The sequence below is a fragment of the Crinia signifera genome, chromosome 5 (genome assembly GCF_055691185.1).
Source record: "Crinia signifera chromosome 5, ASM5569118v1, whole genome shotgun sequence".
NCBI lineage: Eukaryota > Metazoa > Chordata > Amphibia > Anura > Myobatrachidae > Crinia > Crinia signifera.
The window spans coordinates 289706069-289730651 of record NC_139221.1 but is presented as its reverse complement, the minus strand read 5'-3'; the positions used below and the strand labels follow the sequence as shown (position 1 = coordinate 289730651).

Genomic DNA, 24583 nt, shown 5'->3' with positions numbered 1-24583 from the left:
TTTTTATTTAGCACCTACTAGAAGATCATGTAATTTTATTGTTGCCCATAGCAACATTCAATCTTCAGTAGAACTCCAATTTTAGTAAATAAACCCCATAGACCTCTTAGTGAGCAGATAAGCTTATTTCTGCTAAATGGTTGAGCCCAGGAAACAGCCACCTCTGCCATGACTGCAACATGTGCACATTGTCATAGTAAACATTGGGGAGATGTATTAAGCCTTAACCAGAGATAAATACAAGGGTGATAAAGAGAGATAAACGTCCAGCCAATCAGCTTGCCGCTTGCTGACTTTTTTTCAAACACAGCCTGTAACATGGCAGTTAGCAGGTGATTGGCTGGACGTTTATCTCTCTTTATCACCCTTGCATTTATCTTGTTAAGGCTTAATACATCTGCCCCACCGTTATCCTCCATTGCACTTGTTATCCTCTATTGCACTTGTCCTTTCCTGGCTTATACAGACTTTTCCGTATCCTCCCTGTAGTCCTAAATACAGGAAGTCTTCTGTGCATAGGAAAATACATCCCCTACTATAATCTCCTAATATAGATTATCTTTATTATGATTATTGTTGTGGTGAGTTTTTTTTTTTTTTTTTTTTTTTTTTTTTTTTTTTTGTTCTTTTAACAAAGAAACGCTTTTATTTTAATTTTACAATCCTATTTTGAGTTTTTGTGTGACTGGTCTTCATTGTAGACTTGACAGTTGCCCATACCTGGGGTCATTTTCTGTGATTACTGAGCATTTTTTATTTGTTACATATATTTAAAAAAAACTTTTTTATTGAGGAGAATACCGGTATGTATTAAACGTCGCTGTTATTAAAATTCAATATTTTTTTTTTTTTTTTAGTGCCTTAGTCCGACCTGGCCGCTTTGACATGCAGGTCACCGTTCCCAGGCCAGATGTGAAGGGTCGCACTGAAATCCTGAAATGGTACCTCAGCAAAATAAAATATGATGAGTGTAAGTTTTCCTATACACTGCTTCATAAAGTAATGGATATATTAATATTCGCTCATTTATGCACGATATAGATTGCGTGATCAACTGACTGTCGCATACACTGATGTGTCTAGCTGATGTGTCTAGCTGATGTGTCTAGCTGATGTGTCTAGCTGATGTGTCTAGCTGATGTGTCTAGCTGATAGGTACACGTTACACCAGCGTTTCTCAATTGGTGTGCCACAACACTGGTTCTGCGCACAAGCTGTACCCGCATACTGGATGGATAGCACATACATATACTAGGTACGATGTGCACTGCCGTGACTGATTAATGCAGAGCCGGCCAAAGTGGTTTAATGTGCCCCGATGCAAACTTGGGGGAATACATATAGGGAAATTTGTGCACTGTAGTCATTAGGTAGAAGGGTCCCTACCTTTGCTATTGGATGCGTACTAGTCATTAGAAACAAAATAACTCACCCAAATCTAACTCTCTCTGCACATGTTACATCTGCCCCACCTGCAGTGCACATGGCTTTGCCCAGTTTGAGAACAAATTTGTCCTGCAATCAGGTCTGAATTAGGCCTTGAGTACAGGGGTTATTTTACAGATCATGTGCACAGTGTAGAGCGATGGAAATACAGTAGATCATTATAGTAAGATATTGCATTCGCAATTGTCCCTTAAACCTGTTTGAAAAATAAAGTTGCAAAATAATAATAATAATAATACAAAATTCTTGTGGCTACAGCTCTGGAAGCTGAAATAATTGCCCGCGGCACTGTGGGATTTTCTGGAGCGGAGCTGGAGAATCTGGTCAACCAGGCGGCATTGAAAGCTGCTGTGGATGGGAAAGAAATGGTTACCATGAGGGAACTGGAGTTTGCGAAGGACAAAATACTTATGGGTGAGTAATGTTTGTGTTACGTTATATGCTACATACACATAGTATCCTGTTATTGTGTATGGCATATAGTACTTGTAAAGGCCATTTATAAATCAATTAAATACAAATAACCGTGGTAGCATAACGTTAACAGTGTAGTATATACCTAACAATAGTTATTTGCTAACCGCGCCACCTTTGGGAAAGTTTGTTTTCCACAATCTGTTTGTTTTTTCTTTGTGTATATTTGAGGTTAAGCAATTCCTGTTTGGGGAGCTGCAGTTCAATCAATTTGCCAACAGTAAAACTACAGTTGTGATTGTTCTATGTATACTTCTTTGATTAACTCAATTTAAGCCTTTAAGAGACCATAAAGCCTCTGACTGCTATCAGAGTCTGTGTTTGGAAAATGACCAGAGCTTGTTTGGTTGGTACTTTTATCTCTGTCCACTTATCTCTCTCCAAGGGTTATTACATATACCTCTCTGTCTGTCTGTCTGTCTGTTATTCAGGAAGGACACCAGATAATTCCCAGCAGTATTCCTGTGGGAAATATTTACCTGCCGTCCTATGTTAGTGATGACCGCTCTGCATCTGATGGGGGCGTGTCCTGATGTGGGAAGGGGAGAATAGGAAAGTTACAGACTGAAATTTAGATGATAGGCTGAGCAGGGTCCTCTGACAGCACAATGATCACCTACCATTATATGAAATGCAGTATAAACATCCCACTTATTTTAGTAGGCAATCTTGTGTTTTAGAACTAAAAGTACCAGCACTCTTCAAGTCTCTGGGATCTCACAGGATTTGTAAATCTGATTTGTAAAACAAAGTGAAAAGCACCTATAAAAATTTGGTTTTATTGTGCACTGGACCTAGCTGGCATTTGTACTGTATAAAATGATGTACTAAAAGTTTTTATCTTCTAAGTATGTCGCCCTCTTGGCTAACCATAAGATTTGGGGGAATGATGTCATACACCTACAGATGATGCATTAACCTTCTGCTTATCATTGCTCGCTTTACTTCAGGACCTGAGAGGAGGAGCGTGGAGATAGACGACAAGAATAAAACCATCACCGCTTACCATGAGTCCGGCCATGCCATCATCGCCTATTTTACTAAGGATTCCATGCCTATTAACAAAGCCACAATTATGCCACGTGGTCCCACACTCGGACATGTAAGTCAGTATGTACGATAGACTAGCCATTTGCTATAAAAGCATCTGCATTACACCCTGGACTAATGGGTGTGGTATGCAGGGCCGACAGTCGGGATTCCGATGGTAGGTATACCAACATCAGAATCCTGTACTCCGACAGGGGGGGAGCGCAAAGAAGCCCTTGCAAGTCATGAACCCCCATAAGGGAGAATAGCCCCTGTAAGTCGGGCATTTAAACAGTCTGGATTCCGATTTCGGTAAACTGACCGTCCGAAACCCGACTATCGGGACGTCATCCAGCCTTCTTTGGCAAATCCCGAACCTATTGAAAAATATAAAGAAGTACTAAGCCTTAGAGAACCCATCTGTAACATTGCAGTTAGGAGCAGATTGGTTGGTAGTTTTATCACTTGTCAAGGCTTAGTACATATGGGTAAATGTATCAAGTCCAAGAAAGTAATGAAGTGGAATAGTTGGCCAAAGCAACCAATCAGCTTCTGTCATTTTAAAGACTTGGCGAGATACATTACTGAACCTTTAGACAACTTCTCCACTTGTTCTCAACAGAACTTGATACATCTTCCGCACATTATTGTCATTAAGTAGTACGAACGCTTGGGCTACCGGGTCATAACAGACAGCTGATATATATGAGTCCATGTAAGTATTGGGTGTTTGCCGGTCACGTTAATGTGTGTGGGAATTAATTTTATTTGCAGGTGTCTCTACTGCCAGAGAATGATCGGTGGAGTGAGACCAGATCCCAGCTCCTGGCACAGATGGATGTGAGCATGGGCGGACGGGTAGCCGAGGAAATCATTTTTGGGCCAGAGAACATTACTACAGGTAACCTCCGGTTTTACACGCTTATACTATTTATGACACAGATGTGTCACACCACGGATAATTGCCTGCCATGATGCGTATGCATGCGGCAGCAATTACCCGCACCTTACTGTGACAGTCATGCGTACATCCCATGTATTCTGTGGCCATGGGCACACTACTCTAAGCAAACGTGCTGCGTATGATTGCTGTGTTCTGTAGTATGAAGGTGAACATATCTGTAGTCAGAGCCTGTGTGAATCTGATCTTTCTCACCACCAGGGGCGTCTAGTGACTTTGACAGTGCAACAAAAATCGCAAAACTCATGGTAACAAAATTTGGAATGAGTGATAAGGTAACTATTTCCACCCCTTTGTAATAAGGTTATGTTGAATCCAAGCATGGATAACATAATAAAGAATGTTGCACTGTGTAATTGTCATGTATTTTTTTTTTTTTTTCCTAGCTTGGGGTCATGACTTATTCGGATAAAGGAAAAGTCAGTCCTGAAACACAAGCTGCTATTGAGCAAGAAGTTAGGAGTATGCTGAAGGTAAGAGGGGGGGAGGAGGAGAGAAACAGATGAGGAATTAAATTCTAAGTACATTCCTTCTATCTTTTCAACGCAACATAATTCTAATTGCAGCACACAGAGGTTTGAGGTTAATGCGATGGGTGGTTTTTGTGAAATTTCCCAAAAACGGCTTTGAGGTGCACACCACCGGGGCCAGAGGTACCTTGTTGCCGAATTTGGCTCTGAGTGCCACGCTTTCTCCGCAATGCAACAGACATGCGCACACACTCCAACTTCTTTATAGAGATAGAATTCTAATATAATGGGTTGGAAGTGGGTATCAGGAAGTCAATATCAATTTATGATTTGTTCTGTCTATAAATGTGTAATTAGCACTTATTGAATACTATATTGCACACACCCACGTTTCAAGAAAAATGCAATTCCTTAGGCCATTAGGACTTTAGTGGGAAGCTTCCATCTCGGGCTAGTGTGCAAAAGATTCACCAAAGATTCTACTTGGCGCGTTTCACCCTGAAAAAAACTTCCTGAGGGGGGTACCTTAATGAAGTAATGGAATAAACATGTTCTTGTAACCATTTAAATTGGGCTTCCAGATGATAGGTTGACACAGGGCAAAAGTCAACATGAGTTTTTCATGAATATATATTTTTTTTTGGGTGGACTTTTTCATACTTTACCTTTCCCATTATGAGCCCACATGGGTGTTCGTGTGAGTAGGGCATCTGGCCTGAAGCATAGCGAGGGTACATGCTACACTATTTGGGGGGCCCTGTGCTCAAGTGTCAATATTTACACACAATTAAAAAAAAAACCTTGTCGTCTGTCTCTTCATGTACCAAACTTTGCCGATGACGCGGTCAATCCTTTGATACATACCCCATTCATACAAATGTACTAATATACAGTGTATCTCTATCCTGAATCAGCGAGTCCTCATTCTCTAGTACGTCCCTCAGAGTTGTAGCAAGAACTGACTGACTCGGTCAGTGCCACTAATCAAGCAGCATTCGCTTTATTTGACCGCACAGAGCGGAGTAGTCGGTCTGCTCGGCTAAGGATGATTTCATTTTTTTTATTTGTTATTAGGATTCCTATGAACGGGCAAAGGTTCTCCTGAAAATGCACGCCAAGGAGCACAAGAACCTGGCCGAAGCCTTACTGATGTATGAAACATTGGATGCCAAAGAGATTCAGATGGTGCTAGAAGGAAAGAAGCTGAAAGTCAGATGATATCTCTAATATCCGTGTATAGGACTCTGAACTATTTTTTTTTTTTTTTTGTCACCGGCAAATTCATTCTTTATAGTTACATAATCCTCTTTTATTTAAGGTATTGCACAATATTCCTGAGTTTAAACATTGAGCATTTATTCCTTGCATATCCGATGCTGTATTAGGCAGCGAGGTTTGTGTTCTCCTACAGAAAGGCAGCTGCAGGTAAGATCTCAGGGCATGGTCTGTCTGGTAACCGGGCATGTGCTTGCTTCACACATGGGCATTACATTGTCCTCTGCTCAACAACACTGTGCGTTTCGCTGTTCTGCAGATGTGTATGGGTAATAGGGTTGACCCAATTTGAAGGTAGACATGCCTTAGGTTGACTCCTGAAATAGGTCTACAGAATTTGGAGGTCGACACAAGCATTAGGTCGACAATGGCAAGGTTGATAGTCAAAAGGTCGACATGAGTTTTTCCCGTTATTTTTCAGTCCCAAATGTTGACATGGACAAAAAGGTACAACGTCTCCTCGTGTGATGCTTAGGGCACACTATGTTCTTTTCTCTGGCCACGCCCTAGTGGACGATAGCGAATAAAATACTTAATGTTTGTGTCGACCCCAACGCATGTCGCCCTAAATACTGTAGGGTCGATCTAATGACCGTGTCCCCTGCAGATACACACACTGTTCTCATTATATTGCCACTGGGTGCTTGAGTCCGCTGCTGGCTGTCTACCGTAGCAGTTACCAGCTTCTCCTTCTGCTAGTCACCTGTTGTGTACTTAATTGTATCAGTCTGTAAAAACTAAACGGCAATAGAGCACCATCTTCAAAAGAAAAGCTCTTTAAGAGTCACTGTGACATAAACAGAAGATCAACATAAAAATATTTAAAATAGGAATAAAAAAAATGCAACAATGGATATGGTGGATGTGGATATCATGGGTCCTTAATGTGTTTTTACTCTGAAAACTCTGCACCATACTGCCATTTACACTGACAACATCAGCTTTTAAATATTTGAATATAATACCTGGCTGTAATATTTCAAAGTAGTATAGAATGATTGCTGGGCAGGTATCGTTACTCCCCAGGCTTCTCCTGCAGGCAGCGGAGCAATCTACTGCCATCCAGTCCACTAACAATGGAGGAAGACGTAGGTAGTATGGGAAGAATGGACTCATCTTATGTTTTCATTTTGTATCGGTATAAAGCTCTTTTAATATCTGCTCAGGATGAGAAATGATGCACAGGTAACGGTCGTTAAAGATATTTTTGTTCTATGGAATCTGGCTTTATTGGTCCTGTCCAAAGCAGAAATGCACTTTTTTTATTTATAACTGCCTGCTTTTACTGGCGTATCATCACAACCTTTGCAAGGACATTGGATTTCTACTCTGTGGTCACAATATGAGATCTACCATCCTACTCATTCACGTTAGCCAAGGATTTGAACAAAGAGCCATGTGGTTTTATCTAATATAGGGTGACTCATCTACTAATGAACGGTTAAAGGAGCCATCTTGTTTAATATGAATGGTGTATGTAGAAAATATAAAACCAATTTTTGGTTTAAAGATTTAAATAATAGTTAAAATCTTACAGCTAAAAAAAATGGAAAGTTACAGCAATAAAGCAAGTCCAGAGAATCAACAATGCAGTACTCTTAATTAAATAAGACACTTGTTACGATTGGCTGAGCAGTTAAACATTGATTTATTACATAAACCTGATGTTTATTCAATGGCTGATTCACCCTACACCCTAAAAATGTTTTTTTTTTTTTTTTTTTCTACTCCTCATCTGGTTAGTACAACAGTAATTCACACAATAAAATGTAGTTGAGTGCAGTTGATGCATCCACGTACATCTAGCCTCCTTTCATTTGAAATAGCCCTTTTAATGGCACCATGCTATGGTGCTATTCTGTCACCGAATAGCACACACAAGCAGCTCCTGCGTATTAAATTATGTGGCATGTCCAGGGCTATTTTTCTGCAGGCTCCAGCAGGAACTGAGGCCCTTATTTTAGTTCACTCTTTCTGACAAAATATTTCTTAGATGGACAAAACCATGTGCACTGCAGGTGAGGCAGATGTTACTTGTGCAGAGATAATTAGATTTGGGTGGGGTTTTACACCTGTCTCACCTGCAGTGCACATGGTTTTGTCCATCAAGAAATATTTTGTCAGAGTGAACTAGAATAAGGGCCTCAGTTCCTGCTGGAGCCTGCAGAAAAATAGCCCTGGGCATGTCTATATTCAGCATGTGACTAGGGCGGGATCTGCCTGCAAAATTATATGGTACAGTGTTTTCCAGGAAAACACCAACTTTTAATTTCATATGCAGATGTAGTGGCAGTGACTCAATCAATCTAGACATGCCAAATATCATTTTACGCAGCAGGAGCTGCTTGTAGGTCCTATTTGCTCTCTTTTACAAATAAGATGCTATTGAATGGAAAAAGTTCCAAAAATATTATCTGTCGTTATAGAGGCACTCAGAGCTCACGTATTGTGTAATGTGACTTCTATTACATGGTGGATAGATGTATGTGTACACATCTGTTTAGAACACGAGTACTTGCCATGGACATGCTATACATTATACATCCCCGTGTGGCTCTACGGGAAGCTCTTCAGACTAGTTTAGATTGATGGGTGCTGAGGCATCAACAACTGCTCAGCCTGTTCAAAACGGGCTAAGGGGTCGATCCTATTAGATGCGAATGATTCGCAAGTGGGAATCATCACTGCACCTGGCGCACTTTATAGCGGACGGAATTCGCCTAAAAGCATTCGCACCTCCATAGGGTTGCGAGCAATTTTAAATGCATTTGGCCCAGCAAAGAGTGCGAGATCGGGTTAAATCGGATGCTGTTGCTGGTGTTCAAACATGTTTGAACAGTACCTTGCATCCTTCATGGTCAATTGGATCGACACCTAAGTATTTGTTTCAGAGGAGACAATGTATCGATAGTACAGTCTAGGACCCCTCAGCGGATACGGTAAACAGTGTATCCAAGGTTGGTATCAACATCTTCTAAGAACTAATTACACTTTGATTGGCATTCTTTGATTCAGTTGCATTTATTTTATACTGATCTACAGCTAGCATGTATGTACAAGTATGCCTTGACGCTACAAGCAGTGTTGTCCTGACCATTGACACATCTGTTTAAATACAAAAAAATAAATAAACGGACTGTTTTAATCTCTAAAATATTGGTGTAATTCGTCAGCCAGCTATAGAATGTTTACCCATGAAAGATAAATTGTATCCTTTGTCAACACTTTTATTACTCTAGGGATACATCGAGTTTCTTTTGTGATTTTACTGCTAGCAGTGTTTAGTTCTAAGAGCCAGCGGCGGCCATGTTGTTGTACAGTGGAACTTCTGGAACTCTGCCTAATCTGCTTTCAGATTTGGAATGTAACGCATATTCCTACCTGTGTATATTGAGGTGTTTCAAACATATTTAAACATGTAAATAAATGTAAAGTCTTATGGCTAAATTCTGTGTGTTTATTTTGATCTTGTGCTGTGTAAACTTTGTAGCAGTTGTAACAACAGATTTACGCAAATATGTGTAAATGACATTACACTATGGGATTGGATCATTGGGTCAATAATAATTAGGCCGCCAGGCAATAGCTCCTAATGTAAAAGGTAGACACCTGAGAAGATGGACAGGTACAAACGTTCGACAAAGTAAAATGTTGACATGGAACTGATTGATACAAAAAAAATATATTAAACCCCTTTCCTGTCTTGCTGTGTTCAGGACAAGTTACTATTCCCAATCCTAGTGAATTTGGGTGGTCTTTTTGCTAGTGGCTGTCGTCCTATAATCTGTATCCCTTACACTACAGAGGTGCATAGATCAGGTTTATTTACAGTGTTTGCTTTGTTAATTAGTGGATGTCCATGTCACACATGTTACCTGGGTGCTGTACTTTTAAGGTGACCTCTTTGGTCCAGTTACCACCCTGAGTATGACTGTTCATATCCTCCAATATTCGAATGACCGAAGGGTTTTCTTTGTCTTGATGCTCTTGATCATAAAAGCTGAAGACCGTATTCTAATCAATGTTTGGAAAATGTATCATTCAGATGGAAGAGAGCTCACAAACTACTGGCATTGTCTTCATTCATATTAGCATTGGGCTATCAGTTATGTAACCTTTCCTAAAGTGTTGCTTTAACTGACATTATTATTTACTTTTATCGGTACTTATGTATTATCTGGGCTCCCATGTTAAATGCACCCCATTTTTTTCATACCCCTACTATCCAACTACGCATGGAGTTGATTTTATATAGTGTGGCGAGCGCAGTGAGCCACCGTGCCCGAAGCGTGGCGAGCGGCCGCGGTCTCCTAAGAAAAACGGGAGCCCAGATATGACATAATTACCCTTTTATTTATAATCGTGTACACGGGTATGGCTCATTAGGCCTACAACAAGTTGGTCGACAGGGTCATTGGGTTGACACAAGCATTAGGTGGACATGGGCAAGAGCGACAGTCAAAAGGTCGACGTGTTGTTGTTTTTTTGTGTTTTTTCAGAATGTCGACACAGTCAACATGGACACAGGTTAAAGTGCACTGCGTCCCATCGCAGGCTTCAGGCTCGGTGCCTCGCTACGCTCTGCACACTATTTTATTTTCCGACCACGCCCTAGCGGGTGGTAGAGCATGAAATACCACCTGTCAGCGCATGGCTCAAAAAACAGTGAAAAAAGAAAAACCCCATGTCGACCTAATGACCCTGTTGATCTTTCTGCATGTCGACTTTTTTATTGTAGACCAAATGACCATATCCTGTGTACACTGCCAAATCTAGGGCAAACATGGAGGAGCATAAATGCATTACACAATGGCAAATCATAGCATAAACACACCACAAAGTGGTGCAGTGGTTCTGAAACTGTGCGCCTAGGCTCCCTGGGATGCCTTGGAGCACTTGCGGGGGTGCCTCAGGTTGGTGGTCCAGAAGCAATTCAAGTTATTTATTGCCAATGAAATAGGCTATATCAGTCCTTGTGGCTTCCAATTAGGAATATGTGGGCAAACTGAAGTGAATCATGTTTCTCACCACATAAGTGGACCTAAGGAAAACATTTAAATCACAACTTTTTAAATATTTTTCCTGAAATGAGTTACTTTTGGAATAGGGGTGCCGTGAAAAATATTGATACTTAGGGTGCCGTGATTCAAAAAGTTTGGAAACCACTGGGTTAGGGCAACTCTGAAGCATACAGATAGAGGCAAGTCCATTCCTAGTTCAGACCTGTTTCCTGGGTTGCTAAGTTTTGGCACCCTGTGATCAGGTATACATTGCCCCGCCAGCGTGAAATCCTCCCCCCCTTCCCCACATAAGCCTGCAAACTGCTTGCACTAATGAGCTAGATTGGGAAATACTGTAGCTGCAAATCCAGTTACAGGCTGCTAATCATATGATTTTCACAGTGTGCAGTCTGTGTGTAGTCCAGGACCTACTCCGTGGCTCTGATAGAAACAGGCTGTTGGGGGCCGGAGAGGACGTCATGTAACTTCCCCTAAAATGCCTGGGCATGCCTGTGCTGGCTGAATGCATATGCGCTCTATCGACAATCGCAGTTAGGTCTGCATTAGCCCCTCTGTTCCTATACAGAACGCATGTCTGAACAAGGAAGCGAAGTGGGGAACTGTTGGCCTTGATAGTGTAAGGAGGATGCTATACATCATACCTCCCAACAGTCCCGATTTTATCGGGACAGTCCCGATTGCCGCGGGCGGCAGTGTCCCGCGGTGTGGGGGGGCTGTTGGGAGTCCCCCCTGTCAGCTGCTAAGCAGCGGGGAATAAACGCTGTGCGCATGCGCACAGCGTCTATTCCCGCAGCCAGGGGGCTGGGGGCATGGCTAGAGGCTCACAGAGCATCTGGGTCATGCCCCCATAGCGGCAAAATGGGGGCGTGGCCTCGTGGAAGAGCCGCGAGTATAGGACACGCCCCCAAATTAGGCCACCCCCCCCCCCCCCCCCCGAAAATGTCGGCTCGTCTCCGGCGCGCAGCAGCAGCGTCCCGCCTGCTGAAGTGCCAAAGTTGGGAGGTATGAATACATATTAGATCATTCCCTATGTATTGATTGTTTTCAATCATTCCTGAAAGGATCAGATACAGCTGTCTCCCATCTGCTTTAATAGATGAAAGATTTGAGTGAAATAAAGAAATGTGGGTGTGGTGGTGGGGAGGGTGAATGTAGTTAAAATAATACTATTTAAATCTGTTCATTTTTGAAGATTGTCAAAAAAGTCATCGTGTGAATCCATCTTACATTTTGAACAAGTAGAGATGGAGCCACACTCATCTAGCCTGCCAATGGCATTTGTTCCGCCAACTCACCATAGCGCGCCTAGCTGCACGGCAGCACAATAAGTCACACAGCTTGGCATTACCGGATGAGTGCAATAACAGCGATCATCCACTAGATGTCACTTTTTCAAATCACTGAGCAAAGTGATAGCTAAACTGTAACAAAAGAATCCATAGAAACCTAGAATTTGACGGCAGATAAGAACCACTTGGCCCATCTAGTCTGCCCCTTTTTTTGAACATGTTACCTCAATCCATATTTGATCCTTATTTCTTTGTAAGGATATCAATATGCCTAACCCAAGCATGTTTAAATTGCTTTACTGTATTTGCTTCTACCACCTCTGATGGGAGGCTATTCCACTTATCTACTACTCTTTCTGTGAAGTAATTTTTCCTCAAATTTCCACTGAATCTTTCTCTTGTTCTGCTGCTCCTCTTCCTGTGAAGAATGTCTCCCACCTGTACCTTGTTAAAGCCCTTGATATATTTGAAAGTTTCTATCATGTTCCCCCTTTCCCTTCTCTGCTCTAAAGTATACATATTAAGATCTTTTCGTCTTTCCTGGTACGTTTTGTGATGTAGGCCATGCACCATTTTAGTTGCCCTTCTTTGTACAGTCTCTAATGTATTTATATCCTTCTGGAGATATGGCCTCCAGAACTGAACACAGTACTCTAGGTGAGGTCGTACCAATGACCTATACAGTGGCATTATTTACTTATTTCTTTCTACTGCTGATACCTCTCCCTGGGCCTTATTTTGGTTCATTCTTTCTGACAAAATCCTTCTTAGATGGGCAAAACCATGTGCTCTGCAGGTGGGGCAGATGTAACATGTGCAGAGAGAATTAGATTTTGGTGGGGTTTTACTTCAAAGTGAGATCTATATTGCAGTGTAAAAATAAAGCAGTCAGTATATTCCCTGCACAGAAACAAAATTACTCACCCAAATCTAATTCTCTCTGCACATGTTACATCTGCCCCCCCTGCAGTGAACATGGTTTTGTCCATCTAAGAGTGTGTACACACGGTTCGATGTTCTGTGCGATCCGATGTACGATTCGATGTTTTGTCCGATTTTTACTTTTCCCCCTTTTTTTTTTTTTTCTCTACTCCTTAAGATATGCCTTAAGATATGCCTTAAGATATGCTTAAGATTTTGACTTTTTACCATACAATTTGCTATGCGATTTCCTATTTGATTTACTATGCGATTTCCTATGTGCCTTAAGATTTGCTTAAGATTTTGACTAAGCGATTTTGACTTAACAGGATGACTGACAGGGCCCTGGAAATCGTATAGCACATCGCATCTTAAGCATATCGCAAGGCACATACGATGCATGCGATATGCTTGCGATTTGTGCTAGATAGAGTGTGCTGCCCACTCTATCTCCCCTCCGATCTCTCCTTAAACGGGAGCGCGCATCGGGCTAGGAAGCCCTTACAATGCATACAATCAGTATGCGATATGTATGCGATATGGCTTCCGATGTTGACGATATCGTCAACATCGGAAGCCATATCGAACCGTGTGTACACACTATAAGAAGGATTTTGTCAGAAAGAATGAACCAAAATAAGGCCCCCTATGCAACCAAGCATCTGACTTGCCTTCTTCATTGCTTTGTTACATTGCCTACCTGCATTTAAGTCCCCTGAAATAGTGACACCTAGATCCCTCTCTTCCTCAGTAGTTTCCATTATAGTGCCATTTATACTATTTTAGTCTTTGGATTTTTGAGACCCAAGTGCATGATTTTGCATTTTTTGGCATTAAACTGTAGTTGCCATGCTCTTGACCATTCCTCTAATCTACCTAGATCATCAATCATTTGTTTTACCCCTCCTGGTGTGTCTACCCTGTTGCATAGCTTTTGTGTCATCTGCAAAAAGGCACATTTTACCCTCAATTCCATTTGCAATATCACAAATAAAAATATTAAAAAGCACTGGTCCAAGTACAGGTCCCAGGGGGGTACTCCACTGGTAACCTTTCCCTCCTGTGACTACTCTTATTTACTACAACTCTCTGTTTTCTGTCCTGCAACCAAAATCTTATCCATTCAACCATTTTAGATTCCAATCCCAAGCTTTCCGAATTATTAATAGTCTGCGTTGTGGGACAGTGTCAAAAGCCTTACTAATGTCTAGATAAGCTAGTGACTGGTTGAATAATAACCCTTTTACACCACTGCAAAAACCCGGGTCAGTGGCGGTGTAAATGGATCATGGCGTGTTCCTTTACACGGGACTTCTACCCAGGTCCTGACCTGGGTAGAACATGGCTAGGACCTGGGTAGAGGGCAGTGTAAACGGGTATGTCGGGTCATCCGACCCTGCTCCCGTTTACATCGCAGCTTCCGCAGGTTGGATGGGGGGGCCCACACACAGCCTCCGCTGCTGTACTCTGCAGACAGCAGCGGAGGAGGTGAATGGATGCCTGTGTGTGGCATCCATTCACCTCCCGGATGATGGCTGGGGGCAGTCCAGCAGCTAACCTTGGCTAACCCAGCAGCTAAGCGGTCTCAGCGGGGGGTGATCACAGTCCCGGTGCTTGGAGATGATGTCTTCTCCAAGTGCTGCCTCCGTCTACACTGCAGGTAGGCACTGCAGTGTGAATGAGGTAAATCCCGGATCCGACCTGACTTGGATCCTTGTTCCAAATGCCGGGTCGGATCCGGGATTTTTGGTGTAAAAGGGGTATAAATCTGTTAATGGTTTTACCAGCTCCCCTTTTAACCTCTTTTAGTATCCTTAGATGTATCCCATCTGGGCAGAAGGTACCGGGGTAGCCAAAAGGGCGCTGTCAGGGGATGGTTTGCCAAGCAGCTACTGAAGGGATTGAGTAGATCTCTGATATGCAAATACAGAAAAGAGGAAAGAAAGTAGCGCTAAACCAATGAGGAGTTGAAAATTTAAATGACATTTAATGGTGCACATATAATGACAAAGACATGTAATAAAAACAACACTAGTGCTGCCCAAAAGATGCCACTTGCATTAATGAAGGAGAGTCAGATCCACTCCTATGTATAGGAGCTATGCAAATCTGTCTGCCCCCGCTGACAGCACCGAGCCGGGGGAAAGCCGCTCAGTGTGTATGCACTGAGTGACTTTCCACCCAACGATGACCACAATCATCGTTGTCCATACACGCTGGGCAAACTCGCCCAGTGTGTATGGTTGTGGTATAGGGTACTGACAGTCATTAGCCTGAGGTCGGGATCCCGACTGCCTGGACTCAGACAGCATGGTGAGTGCAACAAAGCCCCTTGCGGGTTCGCTGCGCTCGCCACGCTGCGAGCACGGTGGCTCGCTGTGCTCGCCACCTATTCTATTCTCCCTCTATGGGGGTCGTGGACCCCTACGAGGGAGAATAGCGAGTGGCCATCGGGCACCCGTCTGTCGGAGTTTTGACAGTCTGGATCCTGACTGGCACCCGTGTGTATGGACTGTAAGATTTGGGTGAGGTGTGTTCAAACTGAAATCTAAACTGCTTTGTAAAAATAAAATGGTACTTGTTTCCTAGCACGGCCACAACGATCATGATCGTGGGCATCATGAGGAAAATTCGGGGGCATCGCGGCCATCGCGACGCGATGCCCGCGATTTCCCCATAGGGAACAATGTTAAATGCCTCAATTTAGCCGCGATGCCCCCGATTTCCCATAGGAAACAATGTTAAATGGGTCAATTTACCCAAATCATCATAGGGAACAATGTTAAATGGGCCATAAACCCCCCAAAACACCCCTGAACAGTGAAATGTCCCCCCAAAAGTATTTAACGCCACCCCACGATCAACGAGAACCCGAAGCGTGGCGAGGGGCAGCGGTACGCGTCCTCCGACCTTTTCATACCCCCACTATCCACTAGGGCGTGGAGTTGAGAATAGAATAGTGTGGCGAGCGCACGCGGATACCTGTGAAGCCCGCGAAGGGACGCGTTTACCTGTGAAGGTATCCGCGTCCCCTCGCGGGGCTCGCTACGCTCGCCACGCTTCGGGCTCGGTGGCTCGCTACGCTCGCCACACTATTCTATTCTCAACTCCACGCCCTAGTGGATAGTGGGGGTATGAAAAGGTCGGAGGACGCGTACCGCCGCCCCTCGCGGGCTCGCTGCGCTCGCCACGCTTCGGGTTCGCGTTGATCGTGGGGTGGCGTAAAGTACTTTTGGGGGGACATTTCACTGTTCTGGGGTGTTTTTGGGGCTTTCTGGTCCATTTACCATTGTTCCCTATGATGATTTGGTGAAATTGAGGTATTTAACATTGTTCCCTATGAGAAATCGGGGGCATCGCGGGTACATTGAGCCATTTAACATTGTTTCCTATGGCGAAATCGTGGGCATCGCGTCTGGACCATTTAAGGCTTTTTTAGCCGCATACAACGCGACCGACGCGATTTTGACTATTTTCAATGCATTTCAATGGGAAAATCGGGGGCATCGCGTCGGTCGCGTCGTATACCACTAAAAATGACACACGATGCCCGCGATTGTGGCCGTGCTAGGAAACAAGTACCAATAAAACAGCCAATATTTACCCTGCACAAAAACAAAATGCACAACTAAATGTAACTGTCTCTGCACATATTACATCAGCCCCACCTGCAGTGCATATAGTTTTGCCCATTTTGAGAACAACTTTGTCCTGTGATAAGCTCTGAATTAGACCCATTATACTGTGCAGTAGTGTCCGTTATTCACATTACACCACACAGTGGTGTCTGAATGCCGACCCTCCCGGAATTCCCGGGTGTCTCCCAGCCCCCAGGAAGGGTGGGCAACCCTCCCGGAATCTGGGGGACCCCCCTGAGCCCCCCGAATCGCGACATGTAAATGCCGCAATCCGCGGGTCTCAGAGGAGGGGGCGGAGCTAAAATGGCACAATCGTGTCATTTTTAGCCCCGCCCCCTCCATGGAGATCAGTCATTTCTCCTATTTCCCGTAATGGGGACGGGGCTTAATGACGTCACAGTCAAGCCCCGCCCCCCGATCGGGTAAGGAAAGTCTCCTCTCCGGGCTTCTCCTGTAGAGGAGCATTTAAAAGTCTGCAACCCTGGCTTACTTCATGCTAATAATATATCCTTCATGGGCTGCCAGCAATCTCTCTAAAATGAATCTCTTACCTGCCGGACCTGTCTCAACCTCTCACCTGCCAGAAAAGGCCACACCCACTTTTCCAAGACCGTGACCACTTTTCCTATCATGGTGCCTCTCCTGTCATTTAGTTCTGGATCCCCCGGCTGGCCGATGCCCAGGCAGAAATAAAATCTGGCAGAAGAAATCTGTGAGTGAATTGCAAATTAATCGCTATTCACCTGCAAATCCACATGCAATTAATGAACCATCTAATTATTTTTCCAGTCTGTGCAAATGTGAGTAATTCTGGCCCTACCGTTCATCTTCAACTAAGACAGGTTGATTGAGGCAGGTGCTGACGTCACATACCCTCCCTTAAAACGCCTGGGCATGCCTGCATTTTTTACTGATACTCTCAGATAATGGCCAGTTTTCACCCCTAAACATCAGCTTCCAGTCAATTGCTATAATGATCCATACACTTTTTTTCCGTTGCTACAGTATTTTCCCCCGTGCATGCGCAATGTGTTTGTTACGCATGCGCAGCAATTCAATTATCGGCCAAACTGCAAATTCGCACAACAGCAATCAACTCTTAATCAGGCCCTGGCTTTGATTTGTGCAACATCAAACCTAGTTCATTGCCAGGGCCGGCGCTACCCACTCAGCAGCTCCTGCAAAGCAGGGAGGCGCCATGCTGAAAAGGAGCTTTCTCCCTCCCTGCTCTGCTAAACCTGCCTCACTGTCACTGCCTCCTGCATGCCGCCCGCAGCACCTGTCTGACAAGCAGGTGGCAGTATGGAGAGGCTGAGCAGCTGCCTGCACCGCGCACACACTGTCCTCCTCCTGCGACCTGCCCCCTCTTCCTCACAGACACTTGCGCTGAGGCATGTAGCTCTGTCTGTGAATGCCTGGTTGACATGTCATGTCCGGATCCGCCCCTACCCATTGCTCCCTGCGCCTGTCAGCTGTCATCAAATGATGAACAGGCAGCAGTGCCGCCTCCCCTTCCTTCCCGCTTCTCAGTGTGCTGTGCTAGTGCCACTGCCAGTCCTCAAAACTCCACCCCCTCTATCTCCTCAACTCTTCTTCCATCTCTTCCTTCTCTCCCCTCCTTTCCCCCTCAGTCACGAGGGGTGTAATGGTGTCCTCAGCTTCCTGCCTAGGCAGATAGAAGAGGAGGGACTGCACAAGAGTTAAACAGCAAAAGAACAGTCTTTTATTATACATGTTTATAACAAATTTTTAATAATTGTAGATGTTTTTATAATAATTTAGACACTTATTAAATAATGGGCAGGGTTATGTGCCTAAAGGTGGCCATTCACGCTGCAATGATTTTGGATTGCATCACACACAGATTGCATGCATGCCGTGCAATGCGATCTAGCCCATAACGCATTAGATTCTCGCAGCTTATATGGGCACCTTTAGTGCCTGCAACATTTTGAGACACAGCACGGAGATGGTGTATGCATACATGTACATGCACCAGAGATCCTCCATAGGATCACATGTTGCATACACTCCCACAATCGGGCTGCAGCTTGTTGCAATGGCACTGTGAAAGGGCGCAAAATGTATGGTTTGCAGGAGGGCGCTGGACACCCTAGCACCGGCCCTGTTCATTGCAATCTACTGCGGGAGCACGCTTATCACGTATACACACTTAAGTCTGCAAGTCTGACTAGATAGCATATCGACAAGTGTGCACCCAGCTTTACATTGCAGAGTTTATTATAAGTACTCTGATTAGCAGCGCTTAGTACTATAGAGTGGGCATTTGCATCAGCGGTAACTGATTTTGCATTAATCTATCAGTATGACACTGCTTACCCTTTACGTCACATACATCGGTAGCTACTCATTAGTGTATTTACCTTTCCAGCGCTGGCAATTAGACGGCCGTGCAAATGTTTCATTAGCTGATTTTGACCAGAAGTTGATAGACAAAATAAATGTGATTAACCATTTATCACCATGAACATACGAGTTTATACAACTTGCTTAGATAATTGTGCATTCAGTAAAAGGTCAGATGACATTAAATAAATTAATGAGTAATTACTTAACACATCAGATTATCATGTCTTGTAAAATGTAGTTCATGATACCTTTGATGCGTGTTAAGTGCTCTTGACCTCATTACAAAATATTGCTCTTCTTAACGTGAATCTGATTTGAGTAATTAAAACATTTAGTTTACAATCTACCAATTATTTTCTTCTTCACTTGTTGCAAAATAAAATTAATGATGTTTAAAGAGACCTAACATGGAAATGCACATTAAATTCTTCTTTGTTTTGCATTATTAGGTGTGTACCAATTATTTTACGCATGAACTGCCTTATAATAATATTTTTGATTACTTTTTATTAACCTTATAATGATTTCATCCCTGAGACAAATTGTCCAAGTAGAATTAAGAACCCAATTCATGTGAGACAGAAGCTTCTTCTTCTGCTCCATTTCGCTGTTAAGCCCCATAATCGCTAGACGATATATCGTTAACGATTTATCGTCCAGTGTGTACGCTCAATATTGTTAATGATGCGCACTCCTGCGGTCAATATTGACTATATTGTCAACGACAGCAAGTTCGGCAGGGGGTCTTGTGATGTCCCTGGCGATATCATTAATGATACAGTATGAATGATAATTATATGGTTAACTATATATTGTTCATATAATCCAGTATATACTCTCAATATTGTTAGCAATGTGCGCTCCAGCAGGTTGTTAATGTCTACTGTTGTCTGTACGTGCAGGTCAAGGTCAATGACGTCAGTATGTATGCATGTCCGTCAGTATGTATGCACTATGTTGTTTGCCCAGGAGCTTTCCCGATATTGTAACGATATGGCTAATGTGTATGGAGCTTAAATATACTATTTGTTCTGTATCTTGCAAACATCGATTCGCTTTCTTCTTGTTTTTCCTTTTTACCGAGAAGACAGCATTCATTTAAATTCTTCAGGTATAATAATGTTTCCTTAACCCCTTCCTGACAGAGCCAGTTTTTGCGTTCCTGACAGAGCCCTTTTTTTCAAATCTGACATGTATCACTTAAGTGGGGATAACTTTTTTTTGCTTTTACTTATCCCAGTGATTTTGAGATTGTTTTTTCGTGACACATTGTACTTCAAGTTAGTGGTAAATTTTCGTCGATACAGTCTGTGTTTTTTTGTGAAAAATACCAAAATGTCGGAAAAAAATGGAAAATTTTGCGATTTGCAAAATGTAAAATTTTCTGCTTGTGAGACAAATAATCTTACCACTCAAAATAGTTAATAACTAACATAGACCATATGTATACTTTATGTTGCCATCATCATTTCAACCTCATTTTCATTTTTTTGGACACTAGGAGGCTTACAATATGAATAGCAAATTCTCAAATTTTCAAGAAAATTTCAAACACTGATTTTTTTAGGGACCAGTTCAGTTCTGATGTGACTTTGAGGGACTTGTATGTGAGACACCCCCATAAATGATGCCATTTCAAAAACTGCACCCCTCACAGTATTCAAAACAGCATTTTGGAAGTTTGTTAACCCTTTAGGTGTTTCACAGGAATTAAAACAAAGTGTAGGTGAAATTTCAAAATTTCATTTTTTTTTGCAGATTTGCAATTTTAATACATTTTTCTAAGGAACACAGTACATTTTACTAGAGAAATGTGACTAAAAATTGATTCCCCCAATTCTTTTGTTTTCATAAATATCCTATATGTGGCCCTAGTGTGCACGTTGACCAAACCACAGGCTTCATAATAGAAGGAGCACCTACTTGATTTTGGAGCCTCCTTTTTATGAGATTATTTTTTAGGCACCATGTATGTTTCTAGGCACCATAAAATGCTAAAAGTTAGGAACCCCCCCACAAGTGACCCCATTTTGCATGAAAAATTTTGAGCCAGAACTGCATTTTTCTGTAAAAAATTACATTTTTTTACACAAAAATGCAGATCTGGCTCAATTTTTCATTTTCACAAGGAATGAAGGAGACAAAGCACCCCAAAATCTGTGCCCCAATTTCTCCCGAGTACGGCAATGCCTCACATGTGACCAAAAAATACCATTTGGGTGCATGGCAGGACTCAGAAGGGAAGGAGTGATTTTTGGATTTTGCAGCTCAGATTCTGGTGGAATTTTGGTGGGTGCTATGTCGCATTAGCTCATGCACCCAACTGGTATTTTTTGGTCACATGTGAGGCATTGCCGTACTCGGGAGAAATTGGGGCACAGATTTTGGGGTGCTTTGTCTCCTTCATTCCTTGTGAAAATGAAAAATTTTGAGCCAGAACTGCATTTTTCTGTAAAAAATTACATTTTTTTACACAAAAATGCAGAGCTGGCTCAAAATTTTTCATTTTCACAAGGACTGAAGGAGACAAAGCACCCCAAAATCTGTGCCCCAATTTCTCCCGAGTACGGCAATGCCTCACATGTGACCAAAAAATACCAGTTGGGTGCATGGCAGGACTCAGAAGGGAAGGAGTGATATTTGGTGGTGGAATGAATGGTGGGTGCTATGTCGCATTAGCAAGACCCCCGAAGCACCAATACAGTGGAACCCCCCCACAAGTGACCCCATTTTGGTCACCAGCTTTGGGAGGGGGGCTGGCGCTGCGGCTGGCGGGGGGGTGGGAGGTGTGCTGGCGCTGCGGCAGCCGGGTGGGTGGGAGGGAAGGGAGCTGCCGGGTGGGAGGGGGGGGGGCTGGCGATCGGTGGTGATCGGTGCTGTACTTAACAGCACCGATCACCACCGATCACTGTGTTACCGAGCGGCTTAGCCGCCGGTAACACAGAAAACGCTGCAATTGGCTGTTCACATTTGAACAGCCAATCGCAGCGATCGCCGCGAGGGGGGATGTCTGCTGTCAGGGACAGCAGACATCTCCAAACTGTCACCGCGTCTATAGACGCGGTGACAGTTAAAACCATGACGTATATATACGTCTTCGGTCGGGAAGTACCTCCCGACCATGACGTATATATACGTCATATGTCGGGAATATCTTTTTATATATATATATATATATATATATATATATATATGTGTATGTATGTGTGTGTGTATATATATATATATATATATATATATATATATATATATATATATATATATGTGTGTATATATACAACTTGCTGTTGTATTGGAAAATTGTACATTATGTCAATTGTTAAAATGACTATATGTATTGTGTATGCTATATAAGCTGAAGAGTTAGCTTTTTATATAATACATTTTATAACTGAGGAAAATAAGTTGTGTACCTTCACCTCTAAGCGCACTCTGTTCCTTTTTTTGTATCTCTATCTGTCTCGAGTCCCGGCTAACAGGGGACTTTCAGAGTTGCTGCTATTCACCACTAGGGCGCGGACAGTTAGGTACTCTCTATTTTCTTATATATATATATATACATATATATATATATATATATATATATATATACATATATATATATATATATGTGTGTATATATATATATACACACATATATATATATACACACACACATATATATATATATATATATTTCAGTTCATTATCATGTTTTTTTTTACTTTTTATGCAGCTCATGCTGCTGCTGCGGCTGGCAGGGGGGGGAGGGAGGGGGGTGCGCGCTGCGTGCGCTCCTGCCGCTGCCGCCGCCGGGTGAGCCTGCTGCCGGGCCGGGTGAGTGCCGGGTGGGTGGGAGGGGGGTGCTGCTCATCGGTGGTGATCGGTGCTGTACTTAACAGCACCGATCACCACCGATCCCTGTGTTACCGAGCGGCTTAGCCGCCGGTAACACAGGAAACGCTGTGAATGGCTGTTCAGATTTGAACAGCCAATCACAGCGATCGCCGACCGGGGGGGGCACCCCTGCCCCCCCTGGGCGGCGAGGGGGGATGTCTGCTGTCAGGGACAGCAGACATCTCCTAACTGTCACCGCGTCTATAGACGCAGTGACAGTTTAAAGCCATAACGTACATGTACGTCAAATGTCGGGAAGTACTTCCCGACCATGACGTACATGTACGTCAAATGTCGGGAAGGGGTTAATGTCAACTGTTAAGTTTTTCCCTGGACCCATTTTCGCTGTTTACACTTAGCCTTATCAATATATTTTCTATAGGGAATATATTTTCATTCAAAGATTGGGGAAATCTTAACCTTTAAGAGAAAATTCCTTTAGGAATATATTTTTTTGCATTTGTTTGTATTTTATATATTTTGTAACTTTCTTGTGGAACAAATATTCATCATACATTTTTGAAATTTTTTTTGGTACTCTTTACCTAGAAGGGCGCCCACGATTTTGATCGTGGGCATTGTTAGGGAAAAAAATCAAAAAAATCGCATGCGACCGACGCGATGACCGCGATTTCCCATAGGGAACAATGTTAAATGTCCCAATTGACCCGATTTTCCTGTTCAATGTCCCAATTGACCCGAATTTCCATAGGGAACAATGTTAAATGGCCCACAGAGGCCAAATAGGCACCCTGAAGTATGAAATGGCCCCCCCAATTGTTAACGCCACCCCACGATCAACATCAACCCGAAGCGTGGCGAGCGCAGCGAGCCCGCGAGGGGCGGCGGTACGCGTCCTACGACCTTTTCATACCCCCACTATCCACGTCGGCGTGGAGTTGAGAATAGAAAGTGTGGCGAGCGCAGCGAGCCACCGAGCCCGAAGCGTGGCGAGCGGACGCGGACAGCTGTGAAGCCCGCGAGGGGACGCGTATACCTGTGAAGGTGTCCGCGTCCCCTCGCCACGCTTCGGGCTCGGTGGCTCGCTGCGCTCGCCACACTTTCTATTCTCAACTCCACGCCGACGTGGATAGTGGGGGTATGAAAAAGTCGTAGGACGCGTACCGCCGCCGTTGACGTTGATCCTGGGGTGGCGTTAACAATTGGGGGGGCCATTTCACACTTCAGGGTGCCTATTTGGCCTCTGTGGGCCATTTAACATTGTTCCCTATGGAAAATCGGGTCAATTGGGACATTGAACAGGAAAATCGGGTCAATTGGGACATTTAACATTGTCCCTTATGGGAAATCGCGTTTTTTTAGTACATGCGATGGCCGCGATGGGCGCCCTTCTAGGTAAAGAGTACCTTTTTTTTGGTACTTGTGTAGTTTCACGGCGCCCGATATATCGGATTCGATATCGGCCGATATATCGATGCGATCCGAAGCGATTTTTAACCTGTTCATAACCCCACTATGCATGGAGTTGATTTTATATAGTGTGGCGAGCGCACCGAGTCCGAAGCGTGGTGAGTGGACGCGGATTACTGCGCTTGCCACACTATATAAAATCAACTCCATGCGTAGTGGATAGTGGAGTTATGAACAGGTCAAAGATCGCTTCGGATCGCATCAATATGTCGGCCGATATCACATCAGATATATCAGGTGCCGTGAAACTTCACAAGTACCATTTTTTTTTTGAGTTGCCAATTTTTGTAATTGTACATCAGTGCAGTATATACAGTAAATGTATTTAGCTAAATATTACTGCACACCGCACTCTAAACCCCGGTTATTGCTAGGTTGACCC

The 24583-nt window shown here is 43.4% G+C and overlaps 1 protein-coding gene across 3 annotated transcripts in view; it reads left to right on the top strand.

Annotated features, from left to right (window-relative positions):
- YME1L1 (YME1 like 1 ATPase) overlaps window positions 1–9102 on the top strand; it is a 29793-nt gene extending 20691 nt beyond the window's left edge. For all 3 annotated transcript variants that reach the window (XM_083189208.1, XM_083189209.1, XM_083189207.1), the window contains exons 13-19: window positions 858–970; window positions 1705–1860; window positions 2871–3022; window positions 3724–3850; window positions 4112–4185; window positions 4297–4383; window positions 5455–9102. In XM_083189208.1, the coding sequence (XP_083045334.1) occupies window positions 858–970; window positions 1705–1860; window positions 2871–3022; window positions 3724–3850; window positions 4112–4185; window positions 4297–4383; window positions 5455–5598 (853 nt within the window). In that variant the 3' untranslated portion in view covers window positions 5599–9102. The remainder of the gene's footprint in view (window positions 1–857; window positions 971–1704; window positions 1861–2870; window positions 3023–3723; window positions 3851–4111; window positions 4186–4296; window positions 4384–5454) is intronic.
- Window positions 9103–24583: the final 15481 nt, after the last annotated feature.